Below are 18,110 nucleotides of genomic sequence, written 5' to 3'. Positions count from 1 at the left end.
GACTAAACTGCTTTTCATGTGTCAGCTAATTCATCACATCCTCCTGCCCTTTGCAGTAAATGTTAATGCTGCAGTAAAGAGTAGTTACTCAAACGAACAACATCAGTGTGCAGGAGCTGCACAACATCAACAGTGATACAACCAGCAATGCTGTTCCAACCAGTCTTCTTATCTAGCCCACACACAAGATTAGAAGTTGTTCAGCCAGAGCTGAACACACTTCTCGGCATCTGCGTACAATGGTGTCTATCTTGTCGCTTCTTGTGCTTCTTGTGCGTGTTGGTGGAAAGATTGGTGGAAACAGGGCCACGACGTGAAGGCTCTTTCCTTGACCCCATTCCAACCAGTAACAGGTATTCAGCTAATTGCAAAATTCTTCTTAAAAAAAATATCATAAGTAAGTTTTTTTTACAGTGCCTCAGAAAGTTAGCATGACACCTTTATAGGTTAAGAGGATATTGTTTTTGGCCTGGACAAGATAAACAATCTCTTACGTCGACGGAGATGCAATTTTATTTCCGTACCACCATATCTCCGTCCCCACTGCGGCCTAACATGGTAGAGTGGCGCGGCCTTTCCTGGAGACCGACGGGCGCTCCAAGCCGTAGGAGTCTGCGGGACTTTAATATCGTGGCACTTGCGATCCCTTTGCCAGGGATCGAAGCTCCAACCGCGGGGCTTGTGGTCTTTAACATTGTGAAGTCCACGGTCTCTGGTAAGAAGAGGCCGACTCGGGAGCTCCATGCCGCAGAGAGAGTTTCAACCACCCTGACGCAGGAGTTTCGATCACCCCGATGGTGGGCTTCGATCGTCGGCTGCAGGGGCTTTCATCGCCGTGACTGCGGATGGTTTGACTGCCCCGACCGCGGGAGAACAAGAGGAAGAAGATTGAACTTTGTTGCCTTCTACCACAGTGAGGAATGTGGAATCCACTGTGGTGGATGTTTATGGTAACTTTTATATGGTTGTGTGTCTTGTTGCTTTTCACTTAGTATGGCTGTATGGTAACTCAAATTTCACTGTACCTTAATTGGTACATGTGACAATAAACTGACCTTGAAATCTTGACCTATTCCCCACAACACAAATATCTAAGATTTCAATAATTTTGACTGGAGATTCAATATAGAGTGAAGATAGGCACAAAACTGGAGTAACTCAGTGGGACAGGCAGTATCTCTGGAGAGAAAGAATGGGAGACGTTTCGGGTCAAGACTCTTCTTCAGACGGATGTAGAGTATTCAATGCAGAGTGCTTCCATGGGAAAATTTTCTGTAAGGCCTAGAACAAAATTGGAAAGCACATTCGCCAACTGTGTATTGACACTGGTCACACCGTCGTGTCTAGACTGTCCCAAGAGATATGTTGGTCTATACAAGCACCAAACTGCCCAAATAATACATGAACATCTTATCTTCAGCAAGACTTCAGGATATCTTAGCTCAACCTAGTTAATATTTGTTTATTATTGTAACGTATTGTCAGAGTGAAAACCTCTGTTTGTACTATCCAAGCAAATCATATCAAACATCGGTACAATCAATGCCTACATGAGTACAGCGGAGAGTGTGAAATAGAGAAAGGAGAAAGAGTGCAGAAAACAGTGTACAAAATCATGAGAGGAATAGATCGGGTAGATGCACAGAGTCTCTTGCCCGGAGTAGGGGAAATTGAGGACCAGAGAACATAAGTTCAAGGTGAGGGGGAAAAGATTTAATACGAATCCGAGGGGTAACTTTTTCACACAAAGGGAGGTGGGTGTATGGAACAAGCTGCCAGAGGAGGTAGTTGAGGCTGGGACTATTCCATCGTTTAAGAAACAGTTAGACAGGTACATGAATAGGACATGTTTGGAGGGATATGGACCAAGCGCAGGCAAGTGGGACAAGTGTATGTGGGACATGTTGGCCGGTGAGGGCAAGTTGGGCCGAAGGGCCTGTTTCCACACTGTATCACTCTATGACACTAGTGTTGCAGCTGTAGACAAAGTGCAAACTAAAGGGCCACAACAAGGTAGATTGGGAGATTATAACTATATCCTTAGCTCAAGAGAGGTCTGTTCAAGAGACTGAGTATATTTGAAAAGATAGTGGAGACCTCAGGCTGATGGCTCAAAAATAAACAGCACTGCCAGGCCAGATTATGAGCTCGAGCCTTTGTACTTGTCCTCTCCCTCGCACTGATTTTATACTCGAATCGACAGGCTTTAGATTCAGAGCAGTACCATTGAACCAGAAGTGACTTCCTCTCCTATAAATCAGACAGGATTTACTATGTATTGGCAAGTAGAGAGGTGACGGGAATGTGTTACAATTCTCCAGCACTGACGCATGGTTTGTGCTGTGAAACAACGGTGGATCCATGAGTCAGACTTTGCCTCAGACTGTTTATAGCTGTGCGTGAAATGTGTACAATTGGCTGGTCCAGCTTACTGCGTACTCGAAAGGTCGCTGATCACAAGCTGTGTCACCCAGCCTGTTTCTGAATTCTATTTTTATCACCCCTCATGGCTCCATGTCCCAGAGGAGTATTCTTCCGCCATCCATTTGGAAGAGGAGTCGTTTTAATGATGATGAGGAAAACTCGAGAAAGGTTTCTGAATGTAAAATGCTAAAAACCACCAGAAAAACAGAGAATAGAAACATCAGTAAAATAGGAGAGACTCTTCCTTGCACTGATTTTTTATTATACTTTACAACTTCAGGCAGATAGCTTAAACTACAAATAATACTTTACATTCTTGTGTTTGGTTCAGTTTAGAGAAACAGCGCGGAAACAGGCCCTTCGGCCCGTTGAGTCCGCACCGACCACTAACACTATCCTACACACAATAGGGACAATTGTACATTCATACCAATCCAATTACCGGTAGTCTAAAACCCTGTATGAAATGTGGGAGGAAACCGGAGCTTCCCAGAGAAAACCCATGCAGGTCATGGGTCGGGGAAAACCGTACAGACAGCACCCATAGTCAGGATCGAACCCGGGTCTCTGGCGCTGTAAGGCAGTAACTTTACTGCTGCGCAACCATGCTGCCCACGTGGGCTTCACTATATTCTTGACCACCTGTGGCTCTTGTTACAGGATCGTCTGTTTGTGGCCCTCTCTCCCACCTGTGATCCACACAGTAAAGACTACCATGCTTGGGGCATTCAGTACTGTTTGACCCAACTGTAGTACGTTGTTAACCCGCTGTGGAACTCTCGCTAGGTCATCTCGCTGGGTGTCAGAGCACGGAGCCGAGGTGCAACTTCTTGTCTGACCTCGCTGTGTAACTCGCTGAACACCGGCCAAGCCCTAGGCAAATCCTTTTCCCTTTTCGGCAAAGGTGCTTCTTCACTGACCCTGAACTCTGCGATGCAAGGGTGTATGCTTTTGAACCAAAAAACAAACTCGTGGAAAAAATCAGCAGGTCAAGCAGCATCTATTGAGGCAAAGGGATAGTCGACGGTTCTGGTCAAGACCCTGCATCAGGACTGAGAGAGTTGAGAGAAGATAGCCTCTACAGCATATCTCTCTATATTAAAGTCCATCAGGCTCAACTGAAATAAGGATTGTACTCTTTCCAATGAGTGGCCGCTTTGCTCTTCAAAGACGACAGAAACGTAGATTGAAATGGTTGCAGGTTGCAATGCACTAACCATAAAAGTTGTCAATGCCGTGCCCGACCCATGTCAAAGAGCGAGAGGAGACTGACCCAGGCCAGTCCAACCATCCAAGTGTGTGACTGATATAATTCCCAGTTCAGTCCCAGAGTGGGAAAAACCCCACAGAATCAATCAGTCCCAGGATATACAACCCCAGTGTGCCCCCGGCTCTAAGGTGTGAATGGGCAAGGTCTAACCCACTGTACCCTGTACCCACTGTACCCTGAGCATCCTGGGATGAATGGATAGTGTCTGGCACTGGTAGAGGGGAGGTGGAAAGGAGCGCTGAGGCTGAGGCTGGTGGGGACAGGTGGTACCAGGTGATGGGGTGGGTGAGGGGGGGGGGGAGGGGGAGATAGGTTGATGGAGCCAGGAGGTGGACCAGGTGGGGTAATTTAAAGACAGAAGCTGGTGGGGTAGATGGGGGAAATACAATTTTCAGGCAAATTGAGTCAGGCGGTGGGGGCCGACTGGTAAGGGAGGGGGCAGAGTCTGGAAGGTCATGTGGAAAGATAAAGGAGGGATGGTGGGCAGATGGAAAGAGTTCTGAATCTGGAAAAATTGGGGGGGGGGGGGGGAGGAATAATATAGGTGAACAAAAGCAGTGAGAACTCAGGTGGACCAGGGGCGAGTGGGAAAGGAATATAATTTGTGGAATAACATATTTGTGGAATTCCCTGCCACAGAGGGCAGTGGAGGCCAAATCACTGGATGGATTTAAGAGAGAGTTAGATAGAACTCTAGGGGCTAGTGGAATCAAGGGATATGGGGAGAATGCAGGCACGGGTTATTGATTGCGGACGATCAGCCATGATCGCAATGAATGGCGGTGCTGGCTCGAAGGGCTGAATGGCCTCCTCCTGCACCTATTTTATATGTTTCTATGTTTCTATAATGGTTGTGTGTTACCTAAACCCATAAAACTCACTGTCAATACCATTGGACTGTAGGCTACCCAAGTGGAATCTGAGGTGCTGTGCTTCCAGCTCTTACAGTATGTGCCTTCTTCTGCAACTGGATCATTGCTAAAAAAGGTGATCAAGTGCATGTCGAGCTGAAGGATAAAAGATTATCACTTTAAGGCTGGATGTGGGCTCATGGAGGTTGTGTGGCAAATTCAAAACAACACGTCAACCATGATGTTGACAGATTACAGGCTGCGACGAGGCTGTAATGTCCTCTGGAACCATGCTCATGGCAAGAGACGTTAGACACAAAATGCTGGAGTAACTTAGTGGGTTAGGCAGCATCTCCGCAGAAAAGGAATAGACCGTGTTTCGGGTCGAGACCCTTCTTCAGACCTTCTCAACCTGAAACGTCACTTATTCCTTTTCTCCAGAGAGGCTCCTTGGCCCGTTGAGCTACTCCAGCATTTCATGTCTATCTTCGGTGTAAACCAACATCTGCAGTTCCTCATGGCAAGAGAAATGGGGACCTGCTCACAAGATTCAGTAATTTGCTCCTTCATCTTGTCCTGGCATTCAAATAAATGATGGCTGTTCTGCAGCTCTACTGCCTCTGCTCTATATCAAGAAACAGTCTCGCCCAACAAAAGTCTACCATTTACTGTCATCCAGCTGAGAATCCCATCCTTCCACTGCCCTTTGCAGATTTTACCAATATAGCAACCAATAGACAATAGAATATAGACAATAGGTGCAGGAGTAGGCCATTCGGCCCTTCGAGCCAGCACCGCCATTCAATGTGATCATGGCTGATCATCCCCAATCAGTATCCCGTTCCTGCCTTCTCCCCATATCCCCTGACTCGCTATTTTTAAGAGCCCTATCTAGCTCTCTCTTGAAAGCATCCAGAGAACCTGCCTCCACCGCCCACAGACTCGCCACTCTCTGTGAGAAAAAGTGTTCCCTCGTCTCCGTTCTAAATGGCTTACTCATTCTTAAACTGTGGCCCCTGGTTCTGGACTCCCCCAACATCGGGAACATGTTTCCTGCCTCGAGCATGTCCAAACCTTAAACAATCTTATATGTTTCAATGAGATACCCTCTCATCCTTCTAAACTCCAGAGTGTACAAGCCCAGCTGCTCCATTCTCTCAGCATATGACAGTCCTGCCATCCCGGGAATTAACCTTGTAAACCTACGCTGCACTCCCTCAATTGCAAGAATGTCCTTCCTCAAATTAGGGGACCAAAACTGCACACAATACTCCAGGTGTAACCAAGCTTCAAGTGGAAAATCCCACCCCCAACGCAGGAAACCACATCACCACACCAGATGTATAAGGGTGGAGAAATAACCAAGGTGACTGAGAGATAGTTCTAGATCTACCAATGTGGTGACCTGTTAACAAGTTAACAGTGCCTGAAATGGTCTCGTACATCAATCAGTTTGTGGGCCAGTTGGGATGACATTTCAGAGGGACAGTTGGGCCAAGGACGGGCGAAACTAACCCCAGTACTCCAGCTGTAGCCTAAACAAAGATTTATTAAATGTGCAGGAAAGAACTGCGGATGCTGGTTTACATTGACGATGGACACAAAATGCTGGAGCAACTCAGCGGGACAGGCAGCATCTCTCAAGAGAAGGAATGGGTGACGTTTCTGAAGAGTCTGAAAAAGGGTCTACACCCGAAACGTCACCCATTCCTTCTCTCCAGAGACGCTGCCTGTCCCGTTGGGCTTTTTGTGTCTATCGAAGATTTATAACATTGTACCATAAATTCCCTGACTAAGGAAGACAAATATCCCAACTGCATTAGAACAACCTTCCCGCGGGATAGCTTTGGGAGTCCAGACAGCGTCTAAAGCACCAGCGGATGGTACAGTTTGTTCAGTGTTATTTATCACTCATTTTTCTGTGTCTGGTAAGTTTGTTTTCTGGCCTTTTCGGGATGGAAGAAGTGAAATTCTGGAGTTTTGTTGGTGGATGCAGGGCGAGGGGCTGAGGGTCCTCGCCTCTGTGAGTGGCGGTGGGGGGGAGGCATGAATTGGCGTCAGTCTACATTCTCGCTGCTTTAAACAATCTCCCCGGCAACTGCCCCCGGCGCTTAGTCTCCAGAGACGTTGGGTTCAGGAGCTGGCGGTGGCCACGGGAGATGCGGGGACCGTGTGGGGCGGTGGGGAGAAGAGATACCGGGGAAGTTGACGGCTATATCTGGAGCTGGAGTTATCCTCCTCCAGCACCTTCTCCCGTAAACGCCGGACCCCCGGGTAACACACACAGTGTTGCAGTTTCTGGGAGATTGAGTTTGACAGAGGAGAGGGTCGGTCTCTTGCCTCCCGAGGGCAAGCGATGTCCCTCCGCCGTTCGCCTGCCCCAGATTCAACGGGGGAGTGTTGCTTCAACTGATGTGTGGTCGTGTTGAACTTGTGGCCATGGTTCGGTGGCTGTTGCTGCTCTCTATCCTCGCTGGGAGCACTCCGGGTAGGTGAAGCTTTCTCTCCAGGGCGTGGTCCGGCGGGACAGAGGACATTGCACGGAGTGTATGTGACAACCTCAATGCAAAGTGCCCCGTCCGGGCGACGCACGCTGTCTTCCAAGAGTCCACACTCAAGAGTGTTCGTTGATTACATTGAGACCAGAACGTGTAATTAAGCACATGCTCTTTTGGATGGCGCTGGCTGGAGTGTTTAAAAATGAGTTGGAAAAGATCGAGGGCTGCAATAGTGGGGTGGATTTTCCCAAACTACTTCATATCTCCCTCAACAGCAAAAGATCTGGGGGTTGGGGGGGGGTCTGTACAGTGGTCTAAATTGTCTAAAGTTTTAAATAGAATATTGATCCAGATGCTGTCACAGGATGGAACCAATGACATTATCAAGCAAAGCTTAAAAGTGTTAAATAATGGACAGAGAATTGAGATGAAATTTCAAGATAAATGAATGTGCTCAGTAATTGCAAAGTTTAATATCTGGGAATAAATTGTGATAGGTCTACTCTTCCAAGGAGAAGCAATGTCCCTCTGTCTCTCGCCTCCATCAGATTCAGCATGGGAGTTTTGTTTCATCTAATGCGTGGTTGTGAACACCTTTGTTCCCACCTTTACCCTCCCTCATCCACACCCCCCCCCCCCCCTCCCCCCATACCTGTGAACATGGTTCTCTGGCTGTTGTTGTTCCCATCCTTGCTGGAGGTAATGGTAAGATATGCAGTTTGAAAACAGAAGTAAAGGGGGAAACTGAAACAAGACTCAGAGCCTTTACCAAGCGCATACATTCTTAAATTGGTAAGGGGAGTGCGTTGTAACCAAGGATTCTGCAGATAAATAAAAAGTACATTTTGCAATATTTAAAAAAATAAATTAGATCAGATTTTACAATAATTAATGCTTGCGGGACAATAAATAAAGATTAAAGTCAGGATAAAGCAGATAGGAACCTGTTAAATTCCAGTGATATTTCACACACTCAGAGAACTGTAGAGAGGTACAGCACAGAAAGCAATAATTTAGCCCTCCATCCCAGCCCGAACATTTTGGACGAGCTGTTTACTTTCCCATTGTTTTGAAAATCTTTTTCCTTCACAAATTTGTTCAATATTCCTTTCATGGATATCATTCAAATTTGATTAACCAATCTGTCAGGCAATAAATTCCTGAATTTTACTCACTGTGAAAAAGAACATATCCTTCACTTACTATATAGAACATATCCTTCACTTACCAAATGAGGCCATTCAGCTCATCTAATACCTGGCAGCCCCAAACTGAACAATCCCACCGCCCCCCGCATCTTATTACGTTGCATTCCAGCAATATCTTCTCTTATTTGCCCTTCAGCGCCCATTTGATACTTTTGCTACTTCCCTGCATAAGAGGTAATTCAAACGCTGGTCAGTGAACTTCCACCATATCACTGGGCAGAACTGGAGTACCCACGGAAAACTCAAACAGCCCTGGGGAGAACGTCCACCAGCCTTTGTCTTCACCTTCATCCTCGCCCACCACCCCTAACCTGGCTCCATTTGCCTTTTTTTCTCCCAGTCTGCTTCCCCCTATCTTCTACCTGCTCTGTCTCCCAACTTTACAACTCCACCCTCACCTGGCTCCATTTGTCCGTCATTCATCACCTCCCCCCTTGGTCCACCTGTCACCTCTTGACCTCTGCTTCTTCCCTCCTCTTTATACCAGCTCTCTATTTTCAATCTCAACCCAAAATGTTAACCACCCCTTTCCTCCCCACAGATGCTGCTTAATTCGCTGAGTTTCTCTAGCAGTTTGCTTGTAACCCTTAATTTATACGTTCTTTTTATGTTATTAAGAACATTTTTCTCTTTGTTTATTTTATCAACTCCTATTGTAAATTTAACCACCTCAGTTAAATCTTCCTTGCACTGCGAATAACTTTGTTATAGAGTCACAGAGTCATTGAGCTAAACAGCGTAGAATCAGGCTCTTTAGCCCAACTTATCCATGCTGACCAAGTTAGCATTCTGGGCTCACCCCATTTGCTTACATTTGGCCCTTATTCTCCTAAACCCTTCCGATCCAAATATATGTCCAAATATCTTTGGAAAGTCATAATTGCATTCACTTTTGTATTTAGGTCAGGCAGCTCATTCCAGCTACAGACCTCTCTCTAAGTGAAAACATTGCCCCTAAAATCCTGCTTAAATCTCTCCCCTCTCATCTTAGGGCTATACCCTTTAGTTTTAGTCCTGGGAAAAAGGCTGTGAAATGTTCACTATATCCACGCCCCTCATGCTTTTGTTTACTTCAATACGGTCACTCCTCAGCCCTCTACACTGCAAAGAAAGAAGTCCCAGCCTATCCATTCTCTTCCTAGTCACTCGAGCCCCACAAGTCCTGGTAAAATCCTGATGAATCTCTTCTGCATCCTTTTCAATTTAAAGATGTCCTTCCAAGCTTCACCAGTGTCTCATTGCATTTGAAATTTCTCTGCAATGTGCTGCTTAGAATTTAAGGGAATCAATGGGTATGGGGTAAGTGCAGGAAGGTGACACTGAAATTTAAAAAAACATCTGCGGCAATATTATTGAATGACAGAACAGGCATGTTCACCCCTCGCTCACGTCATCCTTCACCCTCCCTCGGTCTACCTATCACCTGTCTCACCCCTTCCCCTCTCCCCTTCCCTCAGCCACCTCCAATTTTTTTGTTTGTGTCGTGTAATTTTTGACCGAATGCTAACTGAGGAATACCATGCTTATTATAAATGTGCAGCACAACCCTTAATTTTAACTGTGATCCTCCCAACCCCATTAATAAAACCAGCTAGACTGTGTAATTTTAAACTACTTCAAGTTGCTCAGCCACCTTCTAAGAATTGCTGCAGGCTTCACTGTCCATGCAACATTCTAAACTTGAGCAATTTAGCTTATTTAGTGAATAAAGATTTGAAAATGAAAATATTGCTGGGCTTCAGGGCAAGGCAAAAATCGAATAACGCTCTCATAAATTATGAGTCCATTTAATTAAAATGACTTTTCCTTCAAGTTGCAAGTGCTACTTTGGGCTACTTTTCCAGCTTGGAACTTTTTTTATTGTCATTAGTTGAATGTAGCCCTGCATTTGTTGCTGTGGTAATGAGCAGATTCTGAATAGAGTGAATGTTTATAGCATTTCTCCCAGGTGAGGAATGGGGAGCAACCGAGCAGAGGATCAGCTGTTGCCATGCAAACCGAATGCAACGACAGGGGAAGAATGCATTTAATCGCAGCCTGACATTTACTCCAATGTCTGCAATTTCTCTAATGTCGCAGGACTATACAAGAGGAGTCCATGGATCATTGACATTCAATAAATTAGCCTTACTAGGCGGTTATAAACCTCTCATCAAATGAATAGGAAAGAACAGCAGATGCTGGTATAAAACTGAAGATAGATACAAAAAGCTGGAGTAACTCAATGGGATAGGCAGCATCGCTGGAGAAAATAGGTTATATACTGGGTCAGACCCTTCTTCAGAAGCGATGCTACCTGACCCACTGAGAATCCAGCTTTTTGTGTCTATTCTCATTAAATGTAGTTTAGTTTACTTTAGAGTTACAGCGCAGAAACAGGCCCTTCGGCCCACCTAGTGCACACTGGCCAGCAGAGTGATGTGGGATGGATAAAGAACATTAAAATACATTCAAGGCTGAGGTGGGTGAGCTTTTGGACTCTGTCATCTTTGCTTTGTTTCTCTTCCAGATGACATCAGTGGTTGTCCTAAGCACGGTGAAATTCATCCAGGAAATGGCCATTGCTATTGGATAAGTCAAGGGAAGGAGTCATGGCATAATGCTCGCCATACTTGCCAGGGCACACCTGGTGCTGACCTGGCCGTTGTCAACAATGAGGATCTACAGCATTTCATCCAGCGCCACTTTTCAATGTGAGTATTGCAGTCTTAACTTTCTGTTAATGCTATAACTTCCTTCCATCCCCAATTCTCATAACCATGTGCTGTATGCTCTCTTTGCTGAGGACTAGGTATCTTCTCGGCTCCAGGTTGCTCATTTGGAGCTTCTAATAGATAAAGACACATTTTATATCTGTTCAAAACGACAATTATTGACTCGCCCTGTTGTCTGAACAAAGTGGTGCCATTTTCGGGAGTTGCTGCAGTTCTGTTGGGAATAGCAGGATGTTGAATGAGCACCATTGAAGGAAATGAGACACATATCTGCTCCAATCTGATATGTGGCATGCATCGAAATTTCAGGAGTGATATTCCAATTACATTTTCTATTCTTTGGAATGGAGGACATATGAAAAAATATGATGAACTGAGGTACCTTGATGATATGCAGCCTTTTAACCTTTTGGTTGTACACATTGCAATTACTTTAGACTTTACTTTAGATATACAGCATGGCCCACCGAGTCAGTGCCGACCAGTGATCACTCCGTACTCTAGCGTTATCCAATACAATTTATTTGTTATCATTTACAATACAAGGGTACATACGAGGGTTAATTTACACTTTACAGAAGCCCATTAACCTACAAACCTGTACGTCTTTGGAATGTGGGAGGAAACCAGAGCACCCAAACAAAACCCATGCGGTCACAGGGAGAACATACAAAATCCGTACAGACAGCACCCGTAGTCAGGATCGAACCCGGGTCTCTGGTGCTGTCAGATGCAACTTACCAACAGCTGAAGTTATGCAGGAGTTACCATGAAATGGCCGACTGCACGTGTGATGCTGCGGTGTTAATAACTGTTCCCAGCCTGAGCTAGCATTAGAACTTGCACAAACAAAAATGTATTTACTTGAAATTCTCATTTTTACATTGTGAAGTTTTATCCTCCATGTGACATTGTGAATGTAAGCCAGGGATTGCATTAACCTGAATTGGACATCACCATTTTGTCACTAATAGATTGAGAGACTTTCAATCAATTAGTGATTGAATAGGGATCCAGTCTCTCTGGAGTCAGGCAACATGAAAAACAGGCTCTTTAGCCAATCTGTGCTAATCCCATTTGCCTGTGTTTGACAGATACCCCTCTCAAACTTCCCCATCCATGTCCTTTTAAACATTGTAATTGTACTTTTCTCTACCACTTCCTCCAGCAACCTGTCTCATCTAAACACCACCCTCAGTGTAAACAATTTGCCCATCTGATTCTCTTTAAATCCTTCCCCTTTCACCAGTCATGAAGCAATGCCTATTGGCTTTGCACCCCTCCACTGGGGAAAGGACTGTGACCATCTACCCTATTTATGCCCCCCATCGTTTTATAAATGTTTATAAAGTCACCACTCTGCCTCGTTTACTCCAGGAGAAACAGCCTATCTGATCCCCCTTAATAACTCAAGACGTCCAATCCAAGTAACATTCATGTGAATCGTTTCTGCGCCTTCTGCAGTTGAACATTGTTGCTGCATCAATATTCTCAGTGGAACTTTGCAGCTTGGTCGTAGGAAGGAAGTAGCCATCAGGGCTAAAGCTATTTCAGGTACATTTATTCTCTCTTTCCCTGCAGATTTTTCGCATTGTATCTGTTTGCATAGATATGATTCATTGTGGATTTCCACATGAAATAGAGGATGGCTCGGATGACAGCTGTGGCATGAGCCCAGTGTGGGCCACATCTGCTCCTGCTTTCCAAGCGTAGAGAGGATGCGGTAGTCTCTGCTGAATGTGTAACACAGGACTGTCCTCTCTGTGCTATCCCCAGGGATATGCTGAGACAAATATCAAAGTCTGCCAGAGATGTATCACCTTGATGTAGGGTGCTGTAGGGCCTGTCTGACAGTTACTGTTCTTCTGGAATTGTAACTGTCCCTACAGGTCAGTCTCTTGCTCCAGGTCATGTACTGAGGAACGCCCTGAAGCTCATGCAACACCCACTAGTCCTTGCTACACATAAACCCAACCAAAAACTTTGTTATTTAACATGCTTTCTTCTTTTATAAAGTCAGATATTATGATCTGTAACCATTAAGTGCATCCCAGTCTCTGGAAACAGTTGAAAATGAACCAAAGCAGAGCTTAAAATACTCAACTTCTCAAATTCCATCGCCATTTCATTTTTGCGATCTCCTTCAGCTTTACAACACCTCAGGTGGGGTCGGTAATGGCTGCCCCGCCAACAGTTTGTCTGTCCTTTCTTCTGTTTTGTTATTTTAAGTACGTGTTAAAGAGTGTGTTTTAGTGTTCTCTGGTTTGTTTTATATGGGGGGGTGGGGGGTCGGGAGAAACTTTTTTCAATCTCTTACCTTGCCGGAGATGCTATTTTGCATCATATCTCCGGTCGTTCTGCGGCCTAACATCATGGAGCTGACGGCCTTGCTCGAGACTGACTTTGAGCCCCACCGCGGGGCCGTGGACTTACCATCGTAGCCTGCAATCCCTTGCCTGTGGTCGACACTCCAACCGCGGCCTGCGGATTTCAACATCGAAGAGCTCGCAGTCTCGGGTAGAGATGATGTAGGGAAGCTCCAAACCGCAGGAGGTTCGACCAGCCCCGACACGGGAGTCCGATCGCCTGGCGCGGGGAGCTGAGATTCCCCCCCCCCGATGCGGGAATTTGATCGTCCCGATGCGGAGGGCTCGACCGCTGGTTGCGGGAGCCAAACTCGCCCCGACAACGGAAGGTTCGAGTGCCCCGACCGCGGGAGAACAAAGAAGAGAAGACGATTGAACTTTTTTGCCTTCCATCACAGTGAGGAATGTAGTTGTTGTGTTGGATGTTCATGTTAAAACATTATTTGGGTGTCTTGTTGCTCTTTATTGGTATAACTGTACCGCAATCTGAATTTGACTGTACCTTAATTGGTACAGGTGACAATAAACAAACCTTGAAACCATATGGTCCACAATCCCATAGTTGTGGCATCTTGTTATCACTCATCACTGGTGGCCCAGCTTTCTTTTGCCAAGTCTAGAATGCCTTTCAACCTCATGACCTCCCTCCCCATTTCAAGAATGCCCCTGAAAATATCGCTCTTTGATTTGTGGCTCAGCTTATACTTCTGCACCTTATTGCTCCTGTGAAATGTCTTGGTGTATTTTGTGACTTTGAAGGCATTTGTTGTTCTGGAAATCATAGCATCACTGTGGTTGTGCCACTCACCACTGTTACTGCTGTGCTGTTCAGTACACCTCACACTTACTTTGATTTCTTTACCACAAAGGGTTAGCACGGCCTGGATAGGGCTGATCCGGAGCAGAGTTCCTGGGAGGCACCACTGGGTGGACGGCAGTCAGATAGATTCATACCAGAACTGGGCATCCTCCAAGGCACTGAGTGGGGACTGCGTTCGGCTGGAATTGAACAATAAAAGCCTTTGGAAGGGATCACCCTGCAACAGTGAGAATCACTTCATTTGTGAAAAAACCCCAAGCTGTGAGTATTCAGATCAGACTTTGGCAAGGTCCCACATGGTAGGCTAGTCAGGAAGGTTAGATCATATATCATCGTAGGTGACATTGCCAAATGGGTTCAAAATTGGCTTGGAGGCAGGAGTCAATGTTGTGGAGGGTTGTTTATCTGAATGATAGGTTGTTCTTCCGATATGAGGCCTGTGACCAGAGGTCTAGTCAAGTCAAGTCTATTCGTCACATACACATACGAGATGTGCAGTGAAATGAAAAGTGGCAATGCTCGCGTATTGTGCAAAAGAAAAAAAAAAACTACAAACAGAATGGAACAGAATAGTAAGATTAAACGAGAACTTACCAGTTTGAAGTTTGATCGTTATTTTATGAGGAGTACGTTGAGGGATTACGTGAAGAACCCCGCCAGGACGCATGCGTGTCATTCTTCAAAGTGTGAAATCACAGATAATTGTAATGACTGAACATAGTAAGATTAGAGAAGAAAATACCAGTTGAGTATATGATCAAGGGTGGGAGCGGAGGGCACGTATTCCCTCAACGTACTCCTCATAAAATAACGATCAAACTTCGAACTGGTAAGTTCTCGTTTAATCTTACTATTTTACTTCGGAGTCACGTGAGTGACTACGTGAAGATTTCAAAGCTCTGTGATTTCATGCCGTGGAAACGAGTCCATGCATCACATCTGCCTTAATGACTGTGGGAGGAATTGTGTCAACATAATTTAGACATGAATCCGACATTGAAATCCATGATAAATTTATTAACACCAAATTATAGCCCCTATTTATGGAGTAAAATTATATTACAGAACTTAAAATTGTTTCTGCAAACGTTCCAGGTTTAATTACTGGTTTATGATAAAATAGTTGGAATGTTTTTTCCCTTGACCATCCTGCTGTCTTGAGGATTTGGTCCATTGGTACATCCAACTGCATAGCTGCCGATGTAGCTGCAGCCCTGGTGGAATGAGATTTAAAAATATTAGTATCCACCCCAGCCTGTATTAGAACCTGTTTCAGCCATCTTGAGATGGTCTGGACCGTCACTTTTTTGTGTGGTTGCTTGTGGCTGATTAAAAGTGCCTTCTCATTGCCTCTGATGATTTTCGTGTTCTCCATATATAACAACAAATGTCTTACTATACAGAGACGATCATCTGTCGGGTAAGACCTAAATTCTATATTGAGGCCTGCTGATCCCTGTCTGTTCTGCTTGACTAATTCATAAATATGAAACGTTATATTTCCAGGTGAAGAAGTCATGTTGTCCAGTCTTAATTTATGTAACGACTGTACCCTTTGTGCCGTGACCAAAGCCATTAGCATGACTGTCTTCAGTGTCAGTCTTTATAGGGACAGAGCTGTTGCTGGAGACCAATTCCTTAGCATAGTCAGGACAATACTCACATCCCATATTTGAGAGTACCTGGTTCTTGGGGGATTGATATTAAAAATTCCCCTCATAAGTTTTGTTACCAGGGGGTGAGTCCCAACAGAATGACGCTCTGTTCCTTGCCATAGATATGTTGACAGGGCACTTCTGGCGCAGTTGATGGCACTATAACTGAGCCCCTCATCATAATGGAGGCCTGCCAGGAATTCCAGAACAGACGGGATGTTCATTGATCTGTAGGTGATGCTGTTTCTGTGACAATACATCTCCCATTTCCTGATATATACCAGATACTGTTTTTTGGTGGACTGTCTGTGGGCCGCCGAAATAATGTTCACTGTTCAGTTCGTCAGTCCCAGCTGTAGTAGAGGTATTTTTAGACTCTACAAATTAATAAATTCATATAGTTATGACATGGGTGGCTATCCCTTGTTACGGGATGAACCAATAAATCTGGTCTATTCGGGATGATGATACATGGTTCTAATACCATGTCGAGTATCACAGGGAACCATAGTTGAGTAGGCCAATCGGGTACTACCAAAATACCAGACGCAGAGTCTTGCTGTATTTTCCTTAATACCCGACTGATGAGGCAGAAAAGGAGGGAATGCATACATAAACAATTTCCCCCAATGCAGCGAAAATGCATCTGTCGCCGCTGCCCCAGGGTCTGGTTCCCACGAAACATAGTTTGATAACTGGTGATTAAGTCTGGATGCGAATAGATCGATATCTGGTGTTCCATACCGTGCTGTAATATCAGCAAATACTTTTTTATTCAACATCCATTCGGTGTTTTCATTAAATTTGCGTGACCTGGTGTCTGCCACTAAATTTAGTTTACCTGGTAGGTAAGTAGCTGATATCCAAATATTTCTCTGGATACACCATTGCCAAATTGTATTAGCCAGATTGTCACATGATGTCGATTTGTTTCCACCCATGTGGTTGATATATGCTACCACGGTGGTATTGTCAATCTGTAGTCTAACATGCTGGTGATATAACCCAGAACAATATGACTTTAGGCCATGGAATGCACCCAACATTTCCAGGTAGTTTATGCCCAGTGTTTGTAATAATGATGCCTCCTGTGCATTCCATCTACCTCCACAGCTGGAGATGGAATTGGTAGCACCCCAACCAAGTGCACTGGCATCAGTTTGTAGCACCATAGAAGGGTTGCTGATAATGATTGGATTGGAACAAAGCCGAATGTTATCTTTCCACCATTTGAGTTCCATTATAGCTTCGATTGGTAGCTTCATTGGTCTGTCAAAATGACCAGCATTAATTTTGAGTGCTCGTATTTTTGCCCTCTGTAAATTTTGGTAATGTAAAGGTCCGAATTGTGTGGCTGGAAAAGCAGCCACCATTTTGCCAATTACTTTTGCTACCAATCTGATGGACGATTTACTGATGTCAATGAGGTTATTGCAAGCCTCTAATTAAGTCTATAGCCTTTCCCTTTGGCAAAGTTACCGACATGTGAACTGAGTCAATGGTGAACCCCAAATAGTCCATTGTAGTGGAAGGCGTTAATTTAGATTTAACTGGATGGATAATAAACCCCAGTTTTTTAAATAATTGTTTTGTGGCTGTTACAGTTTGTTTGGCCAATTCCAAAGTTTCGCCCACAATAAGTATGTCATCTAGATATGCCATGACCATGTGTTTTCGTTTCCGCAGAAACGCTAGGGCTGGTTTCAAAATTTTTGTGAACAGCCTGGGGGCTGATGTTAACTCATTTGGCAGCGCTCTATACTGCCAGAACTGTCCCATCCAGTTGAATTTTAAGTAACATCTGTGGTCACCTCGTATAGGCACTGAATAGTAAGCATCTTTTAAATCGATGCTAGCCATGAAGTAACCTTTGGAAATCAATTGTTTTGCAGTAACAAAGGTTTCCATTTTGAAATGAATATATTGTACAAATGTATTCAAATTGGTCAAATCTATGATGATGCGACAACCACCATCTTTTTTGTTTTTGGTAAAGATATTGGACACAAATTCCAGCGATTCGTGTTGGGATTTCTCAATTATTACTTTTGCATAAAGCCGCTCCAGTTCAGCATGTGCTTCTGATTTTTCTTTACCTGAAAGTACGAACATTCGGTTCGGTACATGCTGAACTGGAGGGCTATATTTGTGTATAAATTCTATGGTATATCCCTGGATACTGCTTAAAATATAAGTGTCGGTAGTTAACATACTCCATGCATCCAGAAAGAAGTGTAATCTCCCCCCAACCTCCATACTCCCTGCAATTTGTAAGGAACCAGACCCACCTACCTCCATGGTTAC

At 44.7% G+C, this 18,110-nt stretch overlaps 1 protein-coding gene across 3 annotated transcripts in view; it reads left to right on the top strand.

The window, feature by feature from the left end:
- The first annotated feature begins 6,718 nt into the window (after positions 1–6,718).
- LOC116987999 (polycystin-1-like) overlaps positions 6,719–18,110 on the top strand; it is an 83,149-nt gene continuing 71,757 nt past the window's right edge. The window contains exons 1-3 of one of the 3 annotated variants that reach the window (XM_033044383.1): positions 6,719–7,033; positions 10,761–10,944; positions 14,201–14,412. In XM_033044383.1, the coding sequence (XP_032900274.1) occupies positions 6,958–7,033; positions 10,761–10,944; positions 14,201–14,412 (472 nt within the window). In that variant the 5' untranslated portion in view covers positions 6,719–6,957. Of the gene's footprint in view, positions 7,034–10,757; positions 10,945–14,200; positions 14,413–18,110 lie in introns of those variants that run through there. The other 2 variants (XM_033044384.1, XM_033044385.1) reach the window with 2 other exon arrangements.

Source organism: Amblyraja radiata, chromosome 26 (genome assembly GCF_010909765.2).
Source record: "Amblyraja radiata isolate CabotCenter1 chromosome 26, sAmbRad1.1.pri, whole genome shotgun sequence".
Classification (NCBI taxonomy): Eukaryota; Metazoa; Chordata; class Chondrichthyes; order Rajiformes; family Rajidae; genus Amblyraja; species Amblyraja radiata.
This window is presented reverse-complemented; position numbering and strand designations above follow the sequence as displayed.